Source organism: Xyrauchen texanus, chromosome 27 (genome assembly GCF_025860055.1).
Source record: "Xyrauchen texanus isolate HMW12.3.18 chromosome 27, RBS_HiC_50CHRs, whole genome shotgun sequence".
Classification (NCBI taxonomy): domain Eukaryota; kingdom Metazoa; phylum Chordata; class Actinopteri; order Cypriniformes; family Catostomidae; genus Xyrauchen; species Xyrauchen texanus.
The window spans coordinates 13364514-13382880 of NC_068302.1; the positions used below are offsets into that span (position 1 = coordinate 13364514).

Sequence of the window (18367 nt, forward strand, 5' to 3'; positions counted from 1 at the left end):
CCTAACTTCCATGTTCCACAGATGAAAGAAAGTCATATGGTTTTGGAGCAACAGGAGTGAGCTATCTCTTTAAGAGAAACCTTAACTTGAAATTCACCACAATGTTGTAGATTCACCTTCTTTATCTAGGGACACTATTTTCTGTCCCTATTCACTGCTTCTTCTAAACATGGAGAAAATACACGCAAAAACACTGTGATACAATTGCATTGTATAGAATTAAGCTCTTCATAATAATCCAGACATTTTAAAATCTTACCTGAGGGGTGGAGAACAGCAGCCCTGTGACCTCATGCTGGACTATTGAAGTATTTCCAGGAATATCCTTTGCTAAAACAGGCAAACCTAAATCCATTGCCTAAAGACATCAGATTGCAATACATTAACACTATGTGACCTTATGGACGTTGCATTTACATTAATGAATTTGGCAGATGCTTTAATCCAAAGTGATTTAAAAGTGCATTCAAGGCATTCATTTGAACAGTAGCCTATCTGGATTCCAAGGGAATCAAACTCATGGCTAATGCTATGCTCTACCTGTTAAAGGAATATTCCAGTTCAGTACAAGATTGAGAGAATCTGTGGCATAATGTTGATTACCACATAAAATTATTTAGACTCCTCCCTCCTTTAAAAAAGTAGAAGAAGAAGCAGAAATCAAGGTTTCAGTGAGGCACTTACAATGGAAGAGAATGGGGGCCAATTTTTGAAGGGTTTAAAAGGCAGATATGTGAAGTTTATAATTTTATAAAAGCACTTACATCAACTCTTCTGTTAAAACTTGTGTTTTATTTGAGCTGTTAAGTTGTTTAAATCATCATTTTTACAGTCATTTTAGAGTTTAAGGGCTGGTTGACATAACATCGCTATAAATTGTCTTCAACTTTACACAGAAAAGGTTAGTAAGTGATTTAATCACAGTAAAATCATGTTAACACAAATATTGACGCCAGACTTTTGAAACGGTGAGTATTTTAATATTTACGGATTGGCCCCATTCACTTCCATTGTAGGTGCAAGATTTTTGTTTTTTTTAAGAAAAGGGGCAAGTCAAAGCACATTTCTGTGGCAATCAATACTAAGTCACAAAAGTTGTCGAGATGAACTTGTATTGAACCTGGAATATTCCTTTAAGCTGCAGGAACAGTCATGCATTCATAGTGCTTTTGATTTTGAAGCTCCTTTAATGTATAACACCATTTTTACTTCAATTATGTCAAGATAATATGGCCATTTTAATCTAGGCTTGTTTACATACAGTATGATAAAAAGATGTGGAGCTATGAAGGAAAATATGATAAAAGCTACTTAGCACTTTAATCCCAGTGCGGGTTGAACTAATCTGGTCAGTTTGAAAACAGATTAACTACAGATGCAGCCTTTCAGAATGCGCAGCAAAGGGAAACAGATCTTGCAATTTCACATGGTGTGATGCGACATTAGGCGGTACAAGAGAGACGTGATCAGTTTCAATTATAATCTATTCTACAATATGGCAAAAAGCCACCTCCAAGTGTTCTGATTGGCTAACGCATATGGCGCACGATTGGATATTTTCCTGTTTACAGAGCCTAGAGCTGTCACAGGATCGCTTGTCAATCGCTTAGTTTTTATTTCTGTGACATCACACTAGTTGGTCCTGCCCACCATGAAACTCAACATAACTGTAAACCGAACATCAATGTTCTGATTGACTGTGATTGTATCACGCAGTGCGGCAGTGTCACATTCAATGTGGAAAGGCTCAAATCTGGTTAGGACATGCATGGTATTACATAAAAAAATGCATCCTATGTTATATTATAATACTTATTATACCATGGCCTGTTCGAATACTCAATTCTCATAGGCTGGAATGCAAATTGTTGAATGCACAGGTAGATCCGGTCAGTTTTATTCACTGTTCGATATTAATGCGCTGTTAGTAACCCTCGCAACATGACAATACAGAGCAAGCAGAGTGAGCTATATCAATTAAAAACATTTCCTAACTACTTTCTTCAGCATAGCCAATATAATGGAATTCAGCTCGTTTTACACAGAGGGTGAGAGAAGCAAAACAGGACTTATTAAACGCGTCATTCAAGACGATTTATATTGTAATGTGTTGTGTGCAGTGCCGCCTATAGCCACTAGAGGCTCCGCCATGCTCACACATCTCTGATTCATACACTGAAGGACAAGCGCTGTTTGTTTACAAATTGCAGGCAGCATTTTGCAGTCAAGCGCTACCGTTAAAGAACAAATTGCAATTTAATTCTTAATTCAGTCAATCGTGCACCTTGATGGATACCATACTGATGTCTCAGAGGTATAAATCTGCAGGTTCCAGAGTGTTTTGAATGGTTTTCCACTCATGTACACAGTAAGTGTCACTTTTCCTCTCACTGCCACGTTTGTAACATCGGTTTTTCCACAGCAATGTGAAAATGACAATGAATAAAAATTAAGTAGCCTAATACATGTTCTCTGGAGTGAAAACTACATTTGGTGGATAATATTATTTCTGGATTGTGCATTTAAATTCACAGTTTTGATCAAGTGTGTGGTCACACTAACTTTTCTCTGTGTCTGAATAGGCGGAACTGTAGCTCTAATGACCCTTAGATAAAATTGACCATTATTTTTAGTTTTTCCAGTCAAAATCTGTGCTGGTTTAATTAATGACAGCTGAAAAGAATCAGTGCTATCAAGTGACCATGGTATAAGTGGGTTAATCCACAACTAGGTTAAAATATTTGAAATGCACTTCCTGGAGGCAAGCACCCTCCCCTCGCATCGGGTGGTTCTTCGACTCCATTTAAAATCGTTGAATGCACACCTAGCCGTGTATTAACCCTTTCTTATAATAGACACCTGTCTAAAATCAAACCCATAATTACATCTTCAGTTTATAGGTTACAGATATTACAAACCTCTAAGATGGCAGCAGACATTCCTTCTGAGAGAGAGGAGTTGACCAGGGCAAATGACTTCTGCATGGCAGCATGCAATTCCTCCTGACACAATTCAGCTGCCAGGAACACTCCAACAGATCTACACTCACACAACAATAAAAATATTAAATATCTTAGAACTGGAATGTATCCTAGACATTCCAAAATTAAAAAAAAGGGAATGGAATTTAAAGAGTACTAGAATGATTAATGAGAACAATTGAAACAAGCACACAAATGTGAATAAATGTGTATACAGTTCTGTGCAAAGGTTTTAGGCACTTGTGAATAATGTTGCATAGTGAGGATGTCTTCAAATAGTTTTCATTTATCAATTAACGTCATACAAAGTCCAGTAAACATAAAAAAAGCTAAATTAATATTTGGTGTGACCACCTTTGCCTTTAAAACAGCACAAATTCTCCTAGGTACACCTGGACACAGTTTTCCTTGGTTGTTGGCAGATAGGATGTTCCAAGCTTCTTGGATAATTCGCCACAGTTCTTCTATCTATTTAGACTGTCTCAACTTGCTTCTGTCTCTTTATGTAATCTCAGACTGACACAATGTTCAGTGAGGGGCTCTGTGGGGGACATGACATCTGTAGCAGAGATCCCTGTTCTTCTATTCTAATCTTTTCTATTTGCAAAAGTAATGTTTGGGAGTCTAAAATTAATTTTTCCTATTGACACTAAAGCTGCAGATATAAATAACCATCTTAAGACAAATGTTTTTGTGAAACATCTTAAGTGCCTAAAATGTTTGCACAGTACTCTAGGGTTTGCAGTTATAGTAAAAAGGAACTGAGACTTTGAAGACCGAGTAGCAGGGAGTAAAGTATGGAGATGAAAGTAAAGAAGAGCAGATTAAGGGAACAAGAAGAGGTAAAATTATGTTCATTACCTCTTGACACTTTCCTCAACCTCTGCGGTAAACACTGGATCTATCTAAAACGAGACAGCATAAAACTATTATAGACAACTAAAACCCCAAAAATGAAAATTCTGTTATTTTTCTTTTATTTATTCTCATGTTATTCCAAACAGTTGTTCCTTTAAGTAGAACACAAAAGGAGAAATAATTGTTACATATCTTTCCATAAAAATCACATTTTTGTCAGGCTACAAAAAGGACAAAAAAAGAAAAACCCCATGATAGTATAAAAGTGGTATGGCTTCACAAGACAAGGAATATAGCACAAAAGTCATATGGACTACATTTATCATACTTTTCGCTTTTTTTTTTTGGTGTTTTGCTTGACAGACATGGTCACTATGAACTGTCTTTGTATGGAAAGAGCTTGTGTGTTCCACAGAACAACAGGTAAGTAAATGACAGCATTTTGAGATTAAAAATGTTATTTATTAATTTATTAAGTGTGAACAGCAGAACATATCTATATTAGGGCTGTCGATTTAACGCGTTAATAATGTGCGATTAAATTTTACAAAAAATAACGCGTTAAAAAATTAAAGCATTTAATCGCAATGCTTTCCTGAGAAATTCCTGAGAAGTGCAAGCTTGTAGTACCACCTGTTTACTCCAGAGGGCAGTAAGTGAAATTTCAGCTGTGTGAGCAACGCACAGTTTATACAGTGAACAAAACATAAACAACCTATCAGCGGACACACAACACAAACGTGCGTTACTTTCTTGCGTTCAAAACACTTGATGGAGCACAAATCCGAACCAAGGGATCTCAAGAAGTTTTTAAAGATTGAGTATTAAACTATATTTAACTTGACACAGTGACCTAAACATTTTACACACCCGGGACGCGACACAAGCATGTCTAACGCAGGTCGTATGGTCTTTACCTCGCAAATATTTAATTACCAACAAGGTTAAGGAGGTGTCCTTTAAACGTCAATCTTTATTTAAGAAACATGCTCCCTGAAATAGATCCACTTTGCTCCTTCTGTAATGCTGTAGATGAATCTGCCCCTCACCTTTTTTGGGAATGTGTCCACGCTGTAGTATTTTGGAGAAAATTTTGTTTGTAAATACTTACAGTGCATCCGGAAAGTATTCACAGAGCTTCACTTTTTCCACATTTTGTTATGTTACAGCCTTATTACAAAATTTATTAAATTCATTATTTTCCTCAAAATTCGACAAACAATACCCCATAATGACAACCTGAAAGAAGATTGTTTGAAATCTTTGCAAATTTATTAAAAATAAGAAATGAAAAAAATCACATTTACATGAACTGGCCCTTATGAAAAGTGACTTTAGGTGAGAAATTAGATGTCTTTTAGTTATTATCCAAAAATTAGTGGCTTATCTTTGTTTATAAGCAATAAAGAGCACAAATCCCAAGTTGCTTTTTTCCCTCTTGCTCTTTTTTTATGCTTCTCATCTACTTTGTAAAATGCTGTCAATAATACCAAATCATGACCTGTGGTCAAGACAGCGTTTCATACTTATCATAATTTCCTACATGGCCAGTTGTCCAGCGGGGGAAAAAAACGCATTTGAAAATCCCATAGATTTTCTGAGATTAGGGTCAGGGTGGGGATGTTGCACAATCTGATTCATTACGATGAAGGGCTTTGCATGTATTAGCTGGCTGGGGCGGCTGTAGCAGCCGCAGCACATGCAATTTAGGTCAAAGATGATAAGGGCATGTGAGCGTAGCACAGCCTCTGAACAAATCTTGTTTGTTTTCATTCCACCATCTGCCTATTCATTTTGTCAGAGTGAAATGTGATATTTGATGCACATTTGAATGAAATACCGATAGTAGATTTTTAGATTACTGCTCAACTAAAACTATTGGCAAAGACGAAACAGGTGATCAGCTTTTGGGGCTGCCATTTAGTCACGGCCCAAAGGAGTAGAATATGTAAGGTCAAGTCAAGTCAAGTCAAGTGGTTTTTATTGTCGTTTCAACCATATACAGTTAGTACAGTACACAGCAAAACGAGACAACGTTCCTCCAGGACCATGGTGCTACATAAAAACAACAAAAGGACCAACACAGGACCACATGAGACTACACAACAAAATAAAATACCTATATAAACTACCTATATATACCTATATAAAGTGCACGTGCAAACATGTGCAAAAAGTACAGGACAGTACAACAAATTACTGACAATGAACAGGACAATAGACACAGTGCAGCGCCGACCAGTACTCAGTAGTGCAATAAGATGACAGTTTCTAAAAATGTAAACATAACATACTATGAGATAGTGTTCTATGCACATAGCAGTTATTGAGGTAGCAGACAGTATTATACGCAAGTGCAATTTAGAGAAAAATAAAGCCAAATGATCTTTATATTAAATTTTAAATTACAATTTTTTTTGAAAGAGGTCACATTTATGTATGTTCATTATGTTCTTCAAATCCAGTTTGTTTGAAATCCAGCTGTTGTCTTAGACTTATACCTAGAAGAGTGGAGACCACATCTGTCACCAATGATATTGTAGAAATGCAATATTCATACATATGTATTACTTTATTTCATGAATGAATGCATCCATTAATAGGGGGGGGTTACTGAGATAGTCAAAAAGTCAAAGTATTTGGCTGGTCATGTGACATCATGAACAATATGGCCCCCATGAGGCAACCTGCTACAAGTAAAATTAAATCTAAAATCAGCTTTTATTTTAATATTAATATAACTGGATTCTTTCTCTCTTGTGAGTATACATTTTATACATATTTTTCATATTCTATTCAGTTTTAAGAGGCAAACCCTTTTTAACCTCATGAGACTGGAGCGTGACTGCTGTCTGCATTTCCCTTATTGATTTGTTAGTATAACCTAATAAACAAGCAAATAATTTTCTTAAAAATTGATGGCAACATATGTGGACAGGGGGACCAAGTTGTGAAATTTTAAACAATACCAAGCGATAGAAAGTCCGATTTCTTTTTTCATCAAATTGTTTATTATGTTTCCAGGAGTGTTGGTTATTCATATTTGATGAGATGTTACTGATATTACAGCTGATTTTCTGTAAAGCTGAATAAATAATTCTGATTCAGATGGCCAGCATCATGCAATCACTGCCAACCATGTTAAAATAAAATTATACATTATAAATTCTAATTCTATTTACTAATTCCCACTGTCCCATGTATGCCAAACATATTGAGTGGTCCAAACATCATCTGCTGCCTGAAACAAATTTTTTTGGTCAGATTTTAGGAGTAAATGGACTTAACTGCATAAAAAACTATAGGATGTCCCTTACTTCCTATTTAGTGGTGACTTAACCTCCAGTGTGCGGTCTGTCTGCACTGGTCTCTGAACAATTCTCTGAACAATTCGAAATGTTATTTTATAATTTTCATCCTAGAAAGTATTTTTCAACTTTTCTCAATGTGAAAATACACAGTGAAAATAGAAATGCATTTACTAATGTTAATAAATAGAATCATATTTTAGAGTGATAACAAAATAAAATATAACATTTACTTTATCAATGTGGAAAGTTCACATGAAAAATGTTTTTAAAGCAGTAAATCAAACAAAAATAGAGATGCTAATTTTTACACCAAAACAGGTTTCAATGAAAAAAACTTAAAAGATGTTTCTTATCACAGGCACTTTTGTTGGCTTTGCGCCTGTAGAAGCACTTCATGGAAATCAAGGACATGCCGTTGTGTCACGTGACTTGGTGCATCAGAAGTTTAGCCCTTAAATGTCAGTCTGAATTGTTGTGAACAGTATTCAGTCGGTTTAAATGAATTACAATTTTGTGTTGCGTGTAACAAAGCCAAAATATAATGTATACGCATGAGTACGCAGGGCCGTACGCGGTAATTAGGAAAAATATTTTAATACAACAACTACTAAATAAAAAAATCTTATTGGGTACTTGCATTAAAAAAAAAAAAAAAAAGATTCTTGTTAGTGAACTTCTGTCCATTTATCAATGTTAAAGGGACAGTTTAACTAAAAATGAAAATTATTCATTAGTCTTAATTCTAAAGACGTGTAAATAAACACAGAATTTTCATTTTTTAAATATGAAATTTGAAACGATTGCTGTGACAATTTGTTAACATCTAAAAGCACACATTTAAAATGATAAATTCAGGACTGGATTTTTTTTAAATATCAACAATAAAACTCATCTATTTAAATGGCAAGTATTAGTTCTCATCAATCACAGGTAGCTATTGGCAACGCGGCAGGCAAGAGCATTTCCTTCAGCATCTTTTATGACTGCAGCTTTAAACATGATTTTCAAATCAAACCAAAAAGTGGAGGAAAAAAAAGACATCTGGGATCCATTTGATGTCATCAACATGAGCCTGCCCCCTCCAAAGAAACAACGAATCTTACCACTCTCCAGATATTCTTATCAAACAAAAATACACCACAGCTTACAAGAACATGTAAGGCCCTGGCAGTGTCATCGGTTCGCCCCAAGCTAAACAAACTCAAACAAGAAAGCCTTTAAACATCACTGGAGACGCAAATAGACAATAAAAAGAAACGGTGTCTCCACCTGATGTGTGAAAGTCAAAAGCGAAACATCATAGCATGAAAACAAAAGTCAGTTTGTGGCAGAAGGATGTGCCGCATCGTTGTGGTAAAATCACTGGGGCTTGTGTATGGGTTGATGTTTGGAGAATTTCTGTCAAGAATTCCATGTGTATCTACTCATGAAAAGCAAAAATAAAATAAAAAGAGATGCAAAGAAAAAGTTCAATTTAACCTATACTCTATTGCCATTGTATGATCCTGTTGTCTAATTGTCTTATCTTGATTACATTTCTTCACACTTTTTTAATTATATTTGAAGCCCTAAAGAAAATGTACAATAAGCAAAAGTAAAGTTGAGTTACAGCCTCATTTCCTGATTGGCATTGGCACTTGAATTCCGATAATGCCCCTAAAGGTGTGGCACATGTACCTTTGCACGGCGAAATTCCACAGGTGAAGATGATGTGGGCGGGTGCTGAGTGCATGTGAAATCAGCAACAAAATAACTGCTAAACAGCCTCTTTTTACTATAATGCTGCACTTCATATTCTGGCAGAGTGAAGTTGAAAAGAATCTCACCACTAAAATGACATCCTTGTCCATTGTGTTTATTTAGTGAAGCTGTGCACCCAACTTCCTATTGATCCAGGCGGCCATAGTTCGCTGGAAAGTTCACCAAACTTGAACTTCACACAAAATCCGTTAGGGGAAAGTCTCTAGACCTTCATAAGCATTAAGAAGTTTTAATCGGAAGAAAAAAATGTTGGTGGCACTAGAGGGAGACCCCAATGTCAACATGATCATATGGGACATTTGACATGTTGCTTCTGAAAGACCATGTACTCTTAAATCAACACCATACTGCCAGATTACTGTCAAGCAGCATCCCCCATCAGACCTTTTTGCATCATTTCAACTGTGGTCACATTCCCTTTAGCACTACTCATAATGTGTTGTGCGTGCAACCTTCGCGACACAGTTTCTGTTTCCTTAGGAACCAAGAAGTAATTGCGTTCCAAAAAACCTGGCATTTTTGCTCTTTTACTCCACAGACCATTATGTTTAGAGTTTGGGTTAGGATCTAGGGTTAATAAAATATGCATTCCTTTTGACTGTGTTAGATCATTTACATCTAAAAATAGAACTCGCTTTTGTACCATCTATGGACATTTCACCCTGAAACTGGGGTTCACATGTGCCTGTTCAAAAACACTTCCAGCTTCAGCCACTAGGAGCAGTTATTCAAATTTCAGTAAGCACAGACCAATTTCAGCAGCAGAACTTTTGTCTACTGACGCCAAATTCACAGTGTGATCAGTCTGCCAAAGCTGCTCACAGGACTATTCATATCAACCCCAGTCATTGCTGCACATTTCACAGTGTTCAATCACGTTCAATAGGTTGCCATAGACTCCCAGCCAAAATACAAAGACACCAGACAAAAGTATCCTTGGTGCTTGGCCCCTAATACACTTGGATTTTTGATGTGAATGAAAATGAGGCTGTGAGGGATAGACTTACCAAATATACAACCATTAAAGATACTGTGCGTCTATCCCTCACAGCCTCGTTGTCATTCCTGTAAAAAAATCAAAGATGGCGCTTCTTTGAATAAGACATTTGAAGTAGAAAATTTCAGATTAACAATTTTTTATTGATTCACATATATGAACACCGTAAAACAAAAATATATATACAGAATCAATCTTAACCCCACTATTCATGGCGATCATGACACTGGTTAAGACCCAGCTCTTTATGTGTCTACTTTCAATGTCGATGACTGCCCCATCGCCCAAGCTGAGTGCCTAACACATCGTACACCACACTCTCAACCTTTAACCAAAACTTCTGTATCTCAACACAACCCCAAAAGACATGGGTTATGTCTCCATCCTCTTATTGGCATCGCCAGCAGGTGGGTGTGTCTTTAAGACCAAGCCTATGCAATTTAGAGGGGGTCCAATAGAACCTATGTAAAATCTTGAATTGTACAAGGTGCACCCTTGCATCACTAGATGCAGTTTTTATGTTTTTTAGAATCGTAGCCCATTATCCCTCCTCCAATTCCAAGTTTAAATCTTTCTCCCATAACCTCTTGAGAGAGGCTGAGGCTCTGTCCACAGACTCTGAATTAACAAGGAGTAATACACTGATGCCTCATGACCTTTTCTAAAAGCAGTAATCACCTCTCCTAGTGTATCTGCTGCTTTAGGTGGGTGTATGCTATTCCAAAAAATAGCACAGAGCAAGTGGCACAGCTGTAGATAACAAAAGAACTTAGATCTGGGGATCCAAAAATGTTGAACACTCTGGACACTTTTGTCCATACCGAGTACAAATGCGAAATAACGGGTGTGATTTAACTTTTCTGGTTAGATTGATAGAAAGTCTTTGCAAAGGCAAAATAGGGGCAAGAACTTCCCATTAAATACATATTCAGGGAGGGGCTCATTCAGGTGGAAGCGACCAATGAGCCAAATGTCTCAGACCGAACGCATAATAATAACAACAAAATCTTGGGTTGGCCTAGCCCAGCTTTATCAATCGGCCTATGTAGCTTCCTAAAATATAATCTGGGGCACTTACCATTCCAAATGAAGGACTTTGCTATGTTCTCAAATTGCTTGAAATAAGAGAGGGGGACATCTATACGGAGTGACCGTATCAGGTAGTTGAATTTTGGAATACAGTTAATTTTTTACAACAATAACCTTCCCAATCATCGATAAATGTAATGAAGCCCACCTGTCCACATCGCTCGAAAACCTTTTTATCAAAGGGTCAAAATTAACTAACTAAATCAGATGAATTTGCTGGGAATAAAATACCTAAATACTGGAAGGCGTCCGGCTGGAAGGTCGTTACTGGACAGTATGCTGTCAGAGCCAAAGCTTTGGATTTAGACCAATTGACTTTGTATCCTGAAAAAGGAATGAATAATTCTGTGGCAGCAAGGCATAAATCTAATAGGGTCAGAGACGAATAATAAAATATCATCTGCGTAAAGCAGAAGCTTATGCGCAATACCTCCCGCCATCACCCCTGGAAAATCATCTTCCTTCCTTATCGCGGATGCTCATGGTTCCAGGGCAAGACAGAACAATAATGGGGAAAGAGGGCAACCCTGGCTGGTGCCTCTATCCAGAGTAAAATAATCTGAAATTAATTAATTTGTACCTCTGCTACAGGTTGTCTATACTGTAAAGTAACTTGATCCAACCAATAAATGTACCCCCGGACCCATACATTTCCAAAATCTTAAAAAGATAATCCCACTCTACCATATTAAATGACTTTTCGGTGTCAAGTGAGATGGCAGCGAACGGAGTCTGATCATTCGCCATTGACCACATGTCAAGTCAATTCAAGTCAGTTTTATTTGTATAGCGCCTTTCACAACACATATCGTTTCAAAGCAGCTTTATAGAAGATCAGGCATTAACAGACGATAAAACTGTAATGTTTAAAATGTCGATGAATCATCATTGTGTAATTAGATAAAATACGATTGTTAATCACGTTTAAAAATAAGTAATTAAATAATACATTTATTAATAACCCCAGTGAGCAAGCTGAAGGCGACTGTGGCAAGAACACAAAACTCCATTAGATGTTGATTAATGGAGAAAAATAACCTTGAGAGAAACCAGACTCTCTGTGGGGGCCAGTTCCCCTCTGGCTAACATCATGAATATAATGTAAATATTACTTATGTATTGTTAAAGTCATGGTTTAAAATTATTAAACTAAGTAAGTGTTAAGGGTCAGTGTTTAAACATCGATTTAGTTTGAACTGTAAGATTAATGACTAATGTCTTTGAAGTCCATCCTGGATTAACTGCAGAAGTTTACATAGGTGTAATTGTCCTTGTTAATTGGCTGATGAAGGCTTTTGTTGGCAATTGTTAGTCTATGCATTCCATTTCAAGATCGTAGTCCATCAATAGACCGAGGTGATGCAGGCAGAGATCAGGGATGTGAAACGCAGTTCAACCTGGCCGGTAATTTCGGTGAGGTTACGTGTGGTCCATCCTAAATCCAAGATTCAGACAATGGCATATGAAGTATCCCATGTCTTATGGTTGGAGTTGGCATCAGTTCATCCTTTGAAGTTCATCATTATAGACTTAAGTGATGTTTGGCTGGCACCGGCTGCATTTAGTCATAATCATTCAGCGACATGTAGCAGTGGAGTCCAACACAAAGCAGGAATGGTGCTGGAAAATATTATAAATAATATAAGCATAGATGCCATTCAATTTATTGCAGAGTTATAAATCATGATCAATGTTTCTGGTTCCAGCAGACTAAACTAGCAGCCTAATTGTAGGTTGGAGGATAAATTAGGTGTATGCCTGGCTAAATAGATAACTTAAACTTAGGGAGTGTGTCTGCATCTCGAACAGTGTTAGGGAGACTATTCCATAGTTTAGGAGCCAAATATGAAAAGGATCTTCCTCCTTTTGTAGATTTTGATATTCTAGGAACTATTAACAGGCCAGAATTTTTTGTGATCGTAATGAACGTGATGAATATAGCGTGGTAGGAGGTCACTTAAGTACTGCAGAGCTAGACCATTCAAAGCCTTGTACGTAATTAACAGAATTTTTAAATTAATACGGAATTTAACAGGTAGCCAATGTAACGATGATAAAATGGGGCTAATATGATGATATTTGTTGGTTCTCATTAGCACTCTGGCTGCTGCATTTTGAACCAATTGAAGTTTATTTACTGATCTTGCTGGACATCCTCCCTGTAATGCATTACAATAATCTAGTCTTGAGGTCATGAACGCATTCATTCGTTTTTCGGCATCAGCAATAGAGAAATGTTTTGATACGTTTTGTTAGCTCTTCATGACCTATGACAGTGAAGGATTGAAGTTGCACATGAGGAAAATGATTAGCTACTGTTTTCTGAGGTGCTATGACAGATGAATTCAAATTTTATAATTAATATTTTTTGTTATTTCATCAAGTTCTTCTGGGCTTTGGGGTTTATTGAGTGTGTGAGATAGATCTAGAAGATTATTAGTGAAGCAATCTTTTGTGGTTGAAAGAATACTTCTACCTGAACGATAATGTGGTGTAGATTGAGTAATATTAGCAGATTGCAGCAAACAAGAGATGAGGTATTGATCCGAGATGTCATTGCTCTGCTGCAGAATTTCTATTTGATCAACATCAACTCCATATGACAGAATTATGGCGATGAGTTGGTCCTGTTACATTTTGTCTGATGCCAAGACAGTTGAGAATATCGATAAATGCTAATCCCAATGTATCATATTCATTATCTATGTGACTGTTGAAGTCACCAACAATTAAAGCTCTATCTACGGTAACTACAAGATCTGATAAAAAATTTGCAAATTCACCAAGGAAATCAGAATAAGGCCCTGGTGATATATACATTGTAGCAAGGACAAAAGACGACAGAGATTTTTTATTTATATCTGACGGTGTAACATTAAGCATTATTAGTTCAAAAGACTTACATGTATATCCTGTCCTCTGAGTAACACCAAAAACTTCACTGTAAATTATAGCAACATCTACTCCTCGACCCTTCAGACGAAGTGGAAGGGGAAGTAGATTCATTTAAACGAATATATTCATCTGGTTTAAGCCAGGTTTCAGTCAAACAGAGCGCACCATCTATGATCTGTAATCATTTCATTAACAATTAGTGCTTTGTTAGAAAGACATTTAATGTTAGTAGCCCTATTTTTATATGATGTGTATCTTTAATTTGTTTGTTTTGTTCAAGTTTGACCTTAACCAAATTTTTTCTAAATTATTTAGTGAGGGTTTTGTGTTTGGTACTTTGGGGAACAGACACAGTCTCTATGAGATATCTAGGTGATACAGTCTCTATGTGTTGTAGTTTATGTGACCTGTGTGACGTCTCAAGGCAGCTAGCAGATGTTTGGATTAACCAGTTTGTCTGCTTCCTGACCTGGGCCCCAGTTAGTCAAATACTATCATTATTAAGACTATGAGCCAAATTACTAGAGAGGAGAGTGGCACCTTCCCTGGAGGGATGGAGTCCGTCTCTCTTTAGGTCAGGTCTACCTCAAAAACTCTTCCAATTCTCTATAAATTCTATTTTATTCTTCAGATACCACTCAGACATCCAGCCATTCAGTGACACTAATCTACTATAAACCTCGTCACCATGACGAGCAGGGAGGGGACCAGAGCATATTACAGTGTCTGACATCGTTTTTGCAAATTCACACACCTCTTTAACATTATCTTTAGTGACTGGCGAAGCCGGACATCGTTAGTGTCGACATGGATAAATGTTTTTGAAAATCTACATTTAGCATTAGCCAGCACTTGTAAACTTGATTTGATGTCAGACTGAAATGCAATTAACAATGGTGGCTGGAGTCTCTATTTCCACGTTCCTTACAATATAATTGCCAATAACAAGGGCTCTTTCAACATGTTTCTCAGTGGGTGCATCACTGAATGGGGAGAATCGAATGGAAACCCTAACAGGAACGGGAGAGTGGTGTCTCTTTGCTGAGCGAGTACGCCGCTGAAAAGTCACCCAAATGCCATGCAGTATCTACAGGCTTCTCTTTCTCACTGACCTCCACTAGCGTTCGGATGTGAGTCTCTAACTCATTAATTAATTCCTTACATTTTTCACATGTGAATCCCTCACTGCTGACGGAGGAGGCTATTGTAAACATGTGACATGCAATGCAGGAAGAAATAACATGTGCAGATTTCATGACTTACCGCAAATTTTTTGTTGTTGTTGTTGGATGTTCCGAAGCGGTGAGGGTTTGAGATTGATGTGAATCCCTCACACAATTGTTTGTTGTTGTTGTTTGTTCTTGAAAAGCAGTGCTTTGAGATCGATGCAATAATCTGTGTAACGCAGAGGAGAAAAACGGGTGTGCGCTGAAAAAATTCATGCAGTTTAATCGTGATAAAAATAGAACGTGGATGCAGATGGAATATGCGCGCAGTTGAATCCGCGATAAGAGAATAATACGAGGGAAAACCCGATGCGCGCTTAAAAATGGCAGATGTTAAGAATTAAAGGATGAAAACAGATATCTAAGCGATGCTAAAAAACTAACAGGCTAAAAACACAGACTCTAGCTAGGTGCCAGCAGCAGCAGGTAAAATACACACAGATGAAACAGTAGAAAAGAAGAAAAACCTGAAACGCTGTAAAATGACAAAGGATATAACGACGAACAATGAATATAATGATGAACGTTTGAGAATAAGAATAAGCAATGCTAAGCAGCCTACAAACAAACACTCGTGCAGCGTGCCGTCAGCAACAGGAAGTCCAGTGATGTCAGTATGACCCACCAAAGTGCCTCAAACAATAGTGTTCAGTCTGAACACATGATTATATTTATGAAAAGCCTAATGTTATCAGAAGAGCTATAACCCTGAATAAACCCCACTTTACCTATATGTATACTTAATTGATTAGCTAGAATTTTTGACAAAATATTTACATCTAGCTGGATCAGGGAAATTAGACAGTAACTTTTACACTCGCTTGGATTTTTGTCCTTTTTAAGAATCAGACTATATTCATAGGTTAGGGAAACATCATAGATCAGCAAAAACCTATTTGTAAACGCTGCTTTCACAATTTTCTGACGAAAGGAGGAAACACATCAAACTTAATAAAGCACCAGAAAGAAAAACACCCGGATTTATTCAAGCAACTAAAGCAGGTGAGTTTAAAAGCATATTATCATTTGCATTAGGGCTGAAACGTTTAGTCGACATTATCAACATCGTCAAAAATACAAAATTGACCAGAAAAACGTTTGTTGTTGAATAGTCGTTTGATCTCATTTATCGTAACATGAAATCACAATAAACTGTAACAATGACGCGTGAGAGCAGCAGTTCACGCCTGATGGAGGAAGAATTACACAGATCAGTCCAGATGAACTCTAAATGTTTACAGTTTATTTTACATAGATCCCAAAGTATTAGGGAATGATTAAAAAAAAGTACATGTACAGTTGTGGAATAAGCGAGGCGGAGCTCTTTAAAGGAAACATCCCGGTGTTACATCTTAAATGCAGTAAAATTTAATGCGTTATAGCTTTATTAAAGTTCAAATAATACAGAAGCAAATCATGTCAAGAACTATAAACTCAGAAACTGGCATTTCTCTGTGTGGTCGGTGCCTCTTCTATAAGTTGCGCGAATGTCCCGATCTAAGGGGGAGAGATTGAAACTGCACCCGCCTGAGAGAAACTCTGCCACAGGGACACTAATCCCTCGAGTGCGCATGCTTAATGCAGCTAGATTAGAAATTATTTAATCATAATATCTATATATATATATATGTCCATATGCATTTCTTATCATGAAGAAAAATGGCAAAATGCAGCTTTATTAATAAGAGAGCACTTTGCACATTAGTTTGGAAATTGTTTTTTATTCACTCTATTGAATGCTTGTTTATTTAGGTTTTGTTTTTTAGTATTTGGTAAAAATGTAATTTAGTTGCAAAAGTTGAAGCAAATCTTATATAAGTGTTCAAAAATACTTTAAGCATACATTGTTCAGTTTTGTTATAATTAAAACATTATATATTTAAATTAAAGTGTTGCTCAATGGCATATTTTTGTTCTTAGTTCTGCTGCTAATGTTTTGTAGATTTTGTTATTTAGTAACCTGTTTTTGTGTTTTGCTTTGGTACTGAAAATGGTATTGAGTACCGTGAAATTTCACTAGTATTGGTACCGACTACTGAAATGTTGGTATCTTGACAACACTACATGGAACTATAAAGATCAAGATAGAATTCTTTAAAAGGCTATTAATATCAATGGCTGTGTTAACAATTTCACCACCAGCAGAATTCACTTAAGGAATGGTAGAAAAAGACACTCTCTGCTTTATACATCTAGCCAAAAGCTTCCCTGCTTTGTCCCCAGACTCAAAATATGACCGTCTTGCCCTGATCCAACCTCTAAGAACTACCTTAAGAGCCTCCCAAGCCACACCCACAGAGGATACTGAGGACCTCATATAGACATTGATTTCAGTCTTTAACATTTGTTGGAAATCAGGATTTTGCAAAAGGGATGCATTAAAGTGCCAACAATATGATTTATTTTTCTCTGTATGTGGCAACATCTGTAAACTCACCAGGGCGTGATCTGAGACCAAGATGTATCCAATTGAGCAATCCACAACAGATGAAATGAGGGACTTAAATATATACACTCACCTAAAGGATTATTAGGAACACCTGTTCAATTTCTCATTAATGCAATTATCTAATCAACCAATCACATGGCAGTTGCTTAAATGCATTTAGGGGTGTGGTCCTGGTCAAGACAATTTCCTGAACTCCAAACTGAATGTCAGAATGGGAAAGAAAGTTGATTTAAGCAATTTTGAGCGTGGCATGGTTGTTGGTGCCAGACGGGCCGGTCTGAGTATTTCACAATCTGCTCAGTTACTGGGATTTTCACGCACAACCATTTCTAGGGTTTACAAAGAATGGTGTGAAAAGGGAAAAACATCCAGTATGCAGCAGTCCTGTGGGCGAAAATGCCTTGTTGATGCTAGAGGTCAGAGGAGAATGGGCCGACTGATTCAAGCTGATAGAAGAGCAACTTTGCCTGAAATAACCACTCGTTACAACCGAGGTATGCAGCAAAACATTTGTGAAGCCACAACACGCACAACCTTGAGGCGGATGGGCTACAACAGCAGAAGACCCCACCGGGTACCACTCATCTCCACTACAAATAGGAAAAAGAGGCTACAATTTGCAAGAGCTCACCAAAATTGGACAGTTGAAGATTGGAAAAATGTTGCCTGGTCTGATGAGTCTCGATTTCTGTTGAGACATTCAGATGGTAGAGTCAGAATTTGGCGTAAACAGAATGAGAACATGGATCCATCGTGCCTTGGATGTGCATCCCACAGATCTCCATCAACTGCAAGATACT

General features: G+C 37.1%; 1 protein-coding gene across 1 annotated transcript in view; it reads right to left on the minus strand.

Moving 5' to 3' along the window:
* glt1d1 (glycosyltransferase 1 domain containing 1) overlaps positions 1-18367 on the minus strand; it is a 55923-nt gene that overhangs the window by 5724 nt on the left and 31832 nt on the right. Inside the window, exons 9-11 of the mRNA XM_052094017.1 lie at positions 3843-3886; positions 2919-3039; positions 260-358 (exon numbers count right to left, since the gene is read on the minus strand). Coding sequence (XP_051949977.1) covers positions 260-358; positions 2919-3039; positions 3843-3886 — 264 coding nt within the window. The remainder of the gene's footprint in view (positions 1-259; positions 359-2918; positions 3040-3842; positions 3887-18367) is intronic.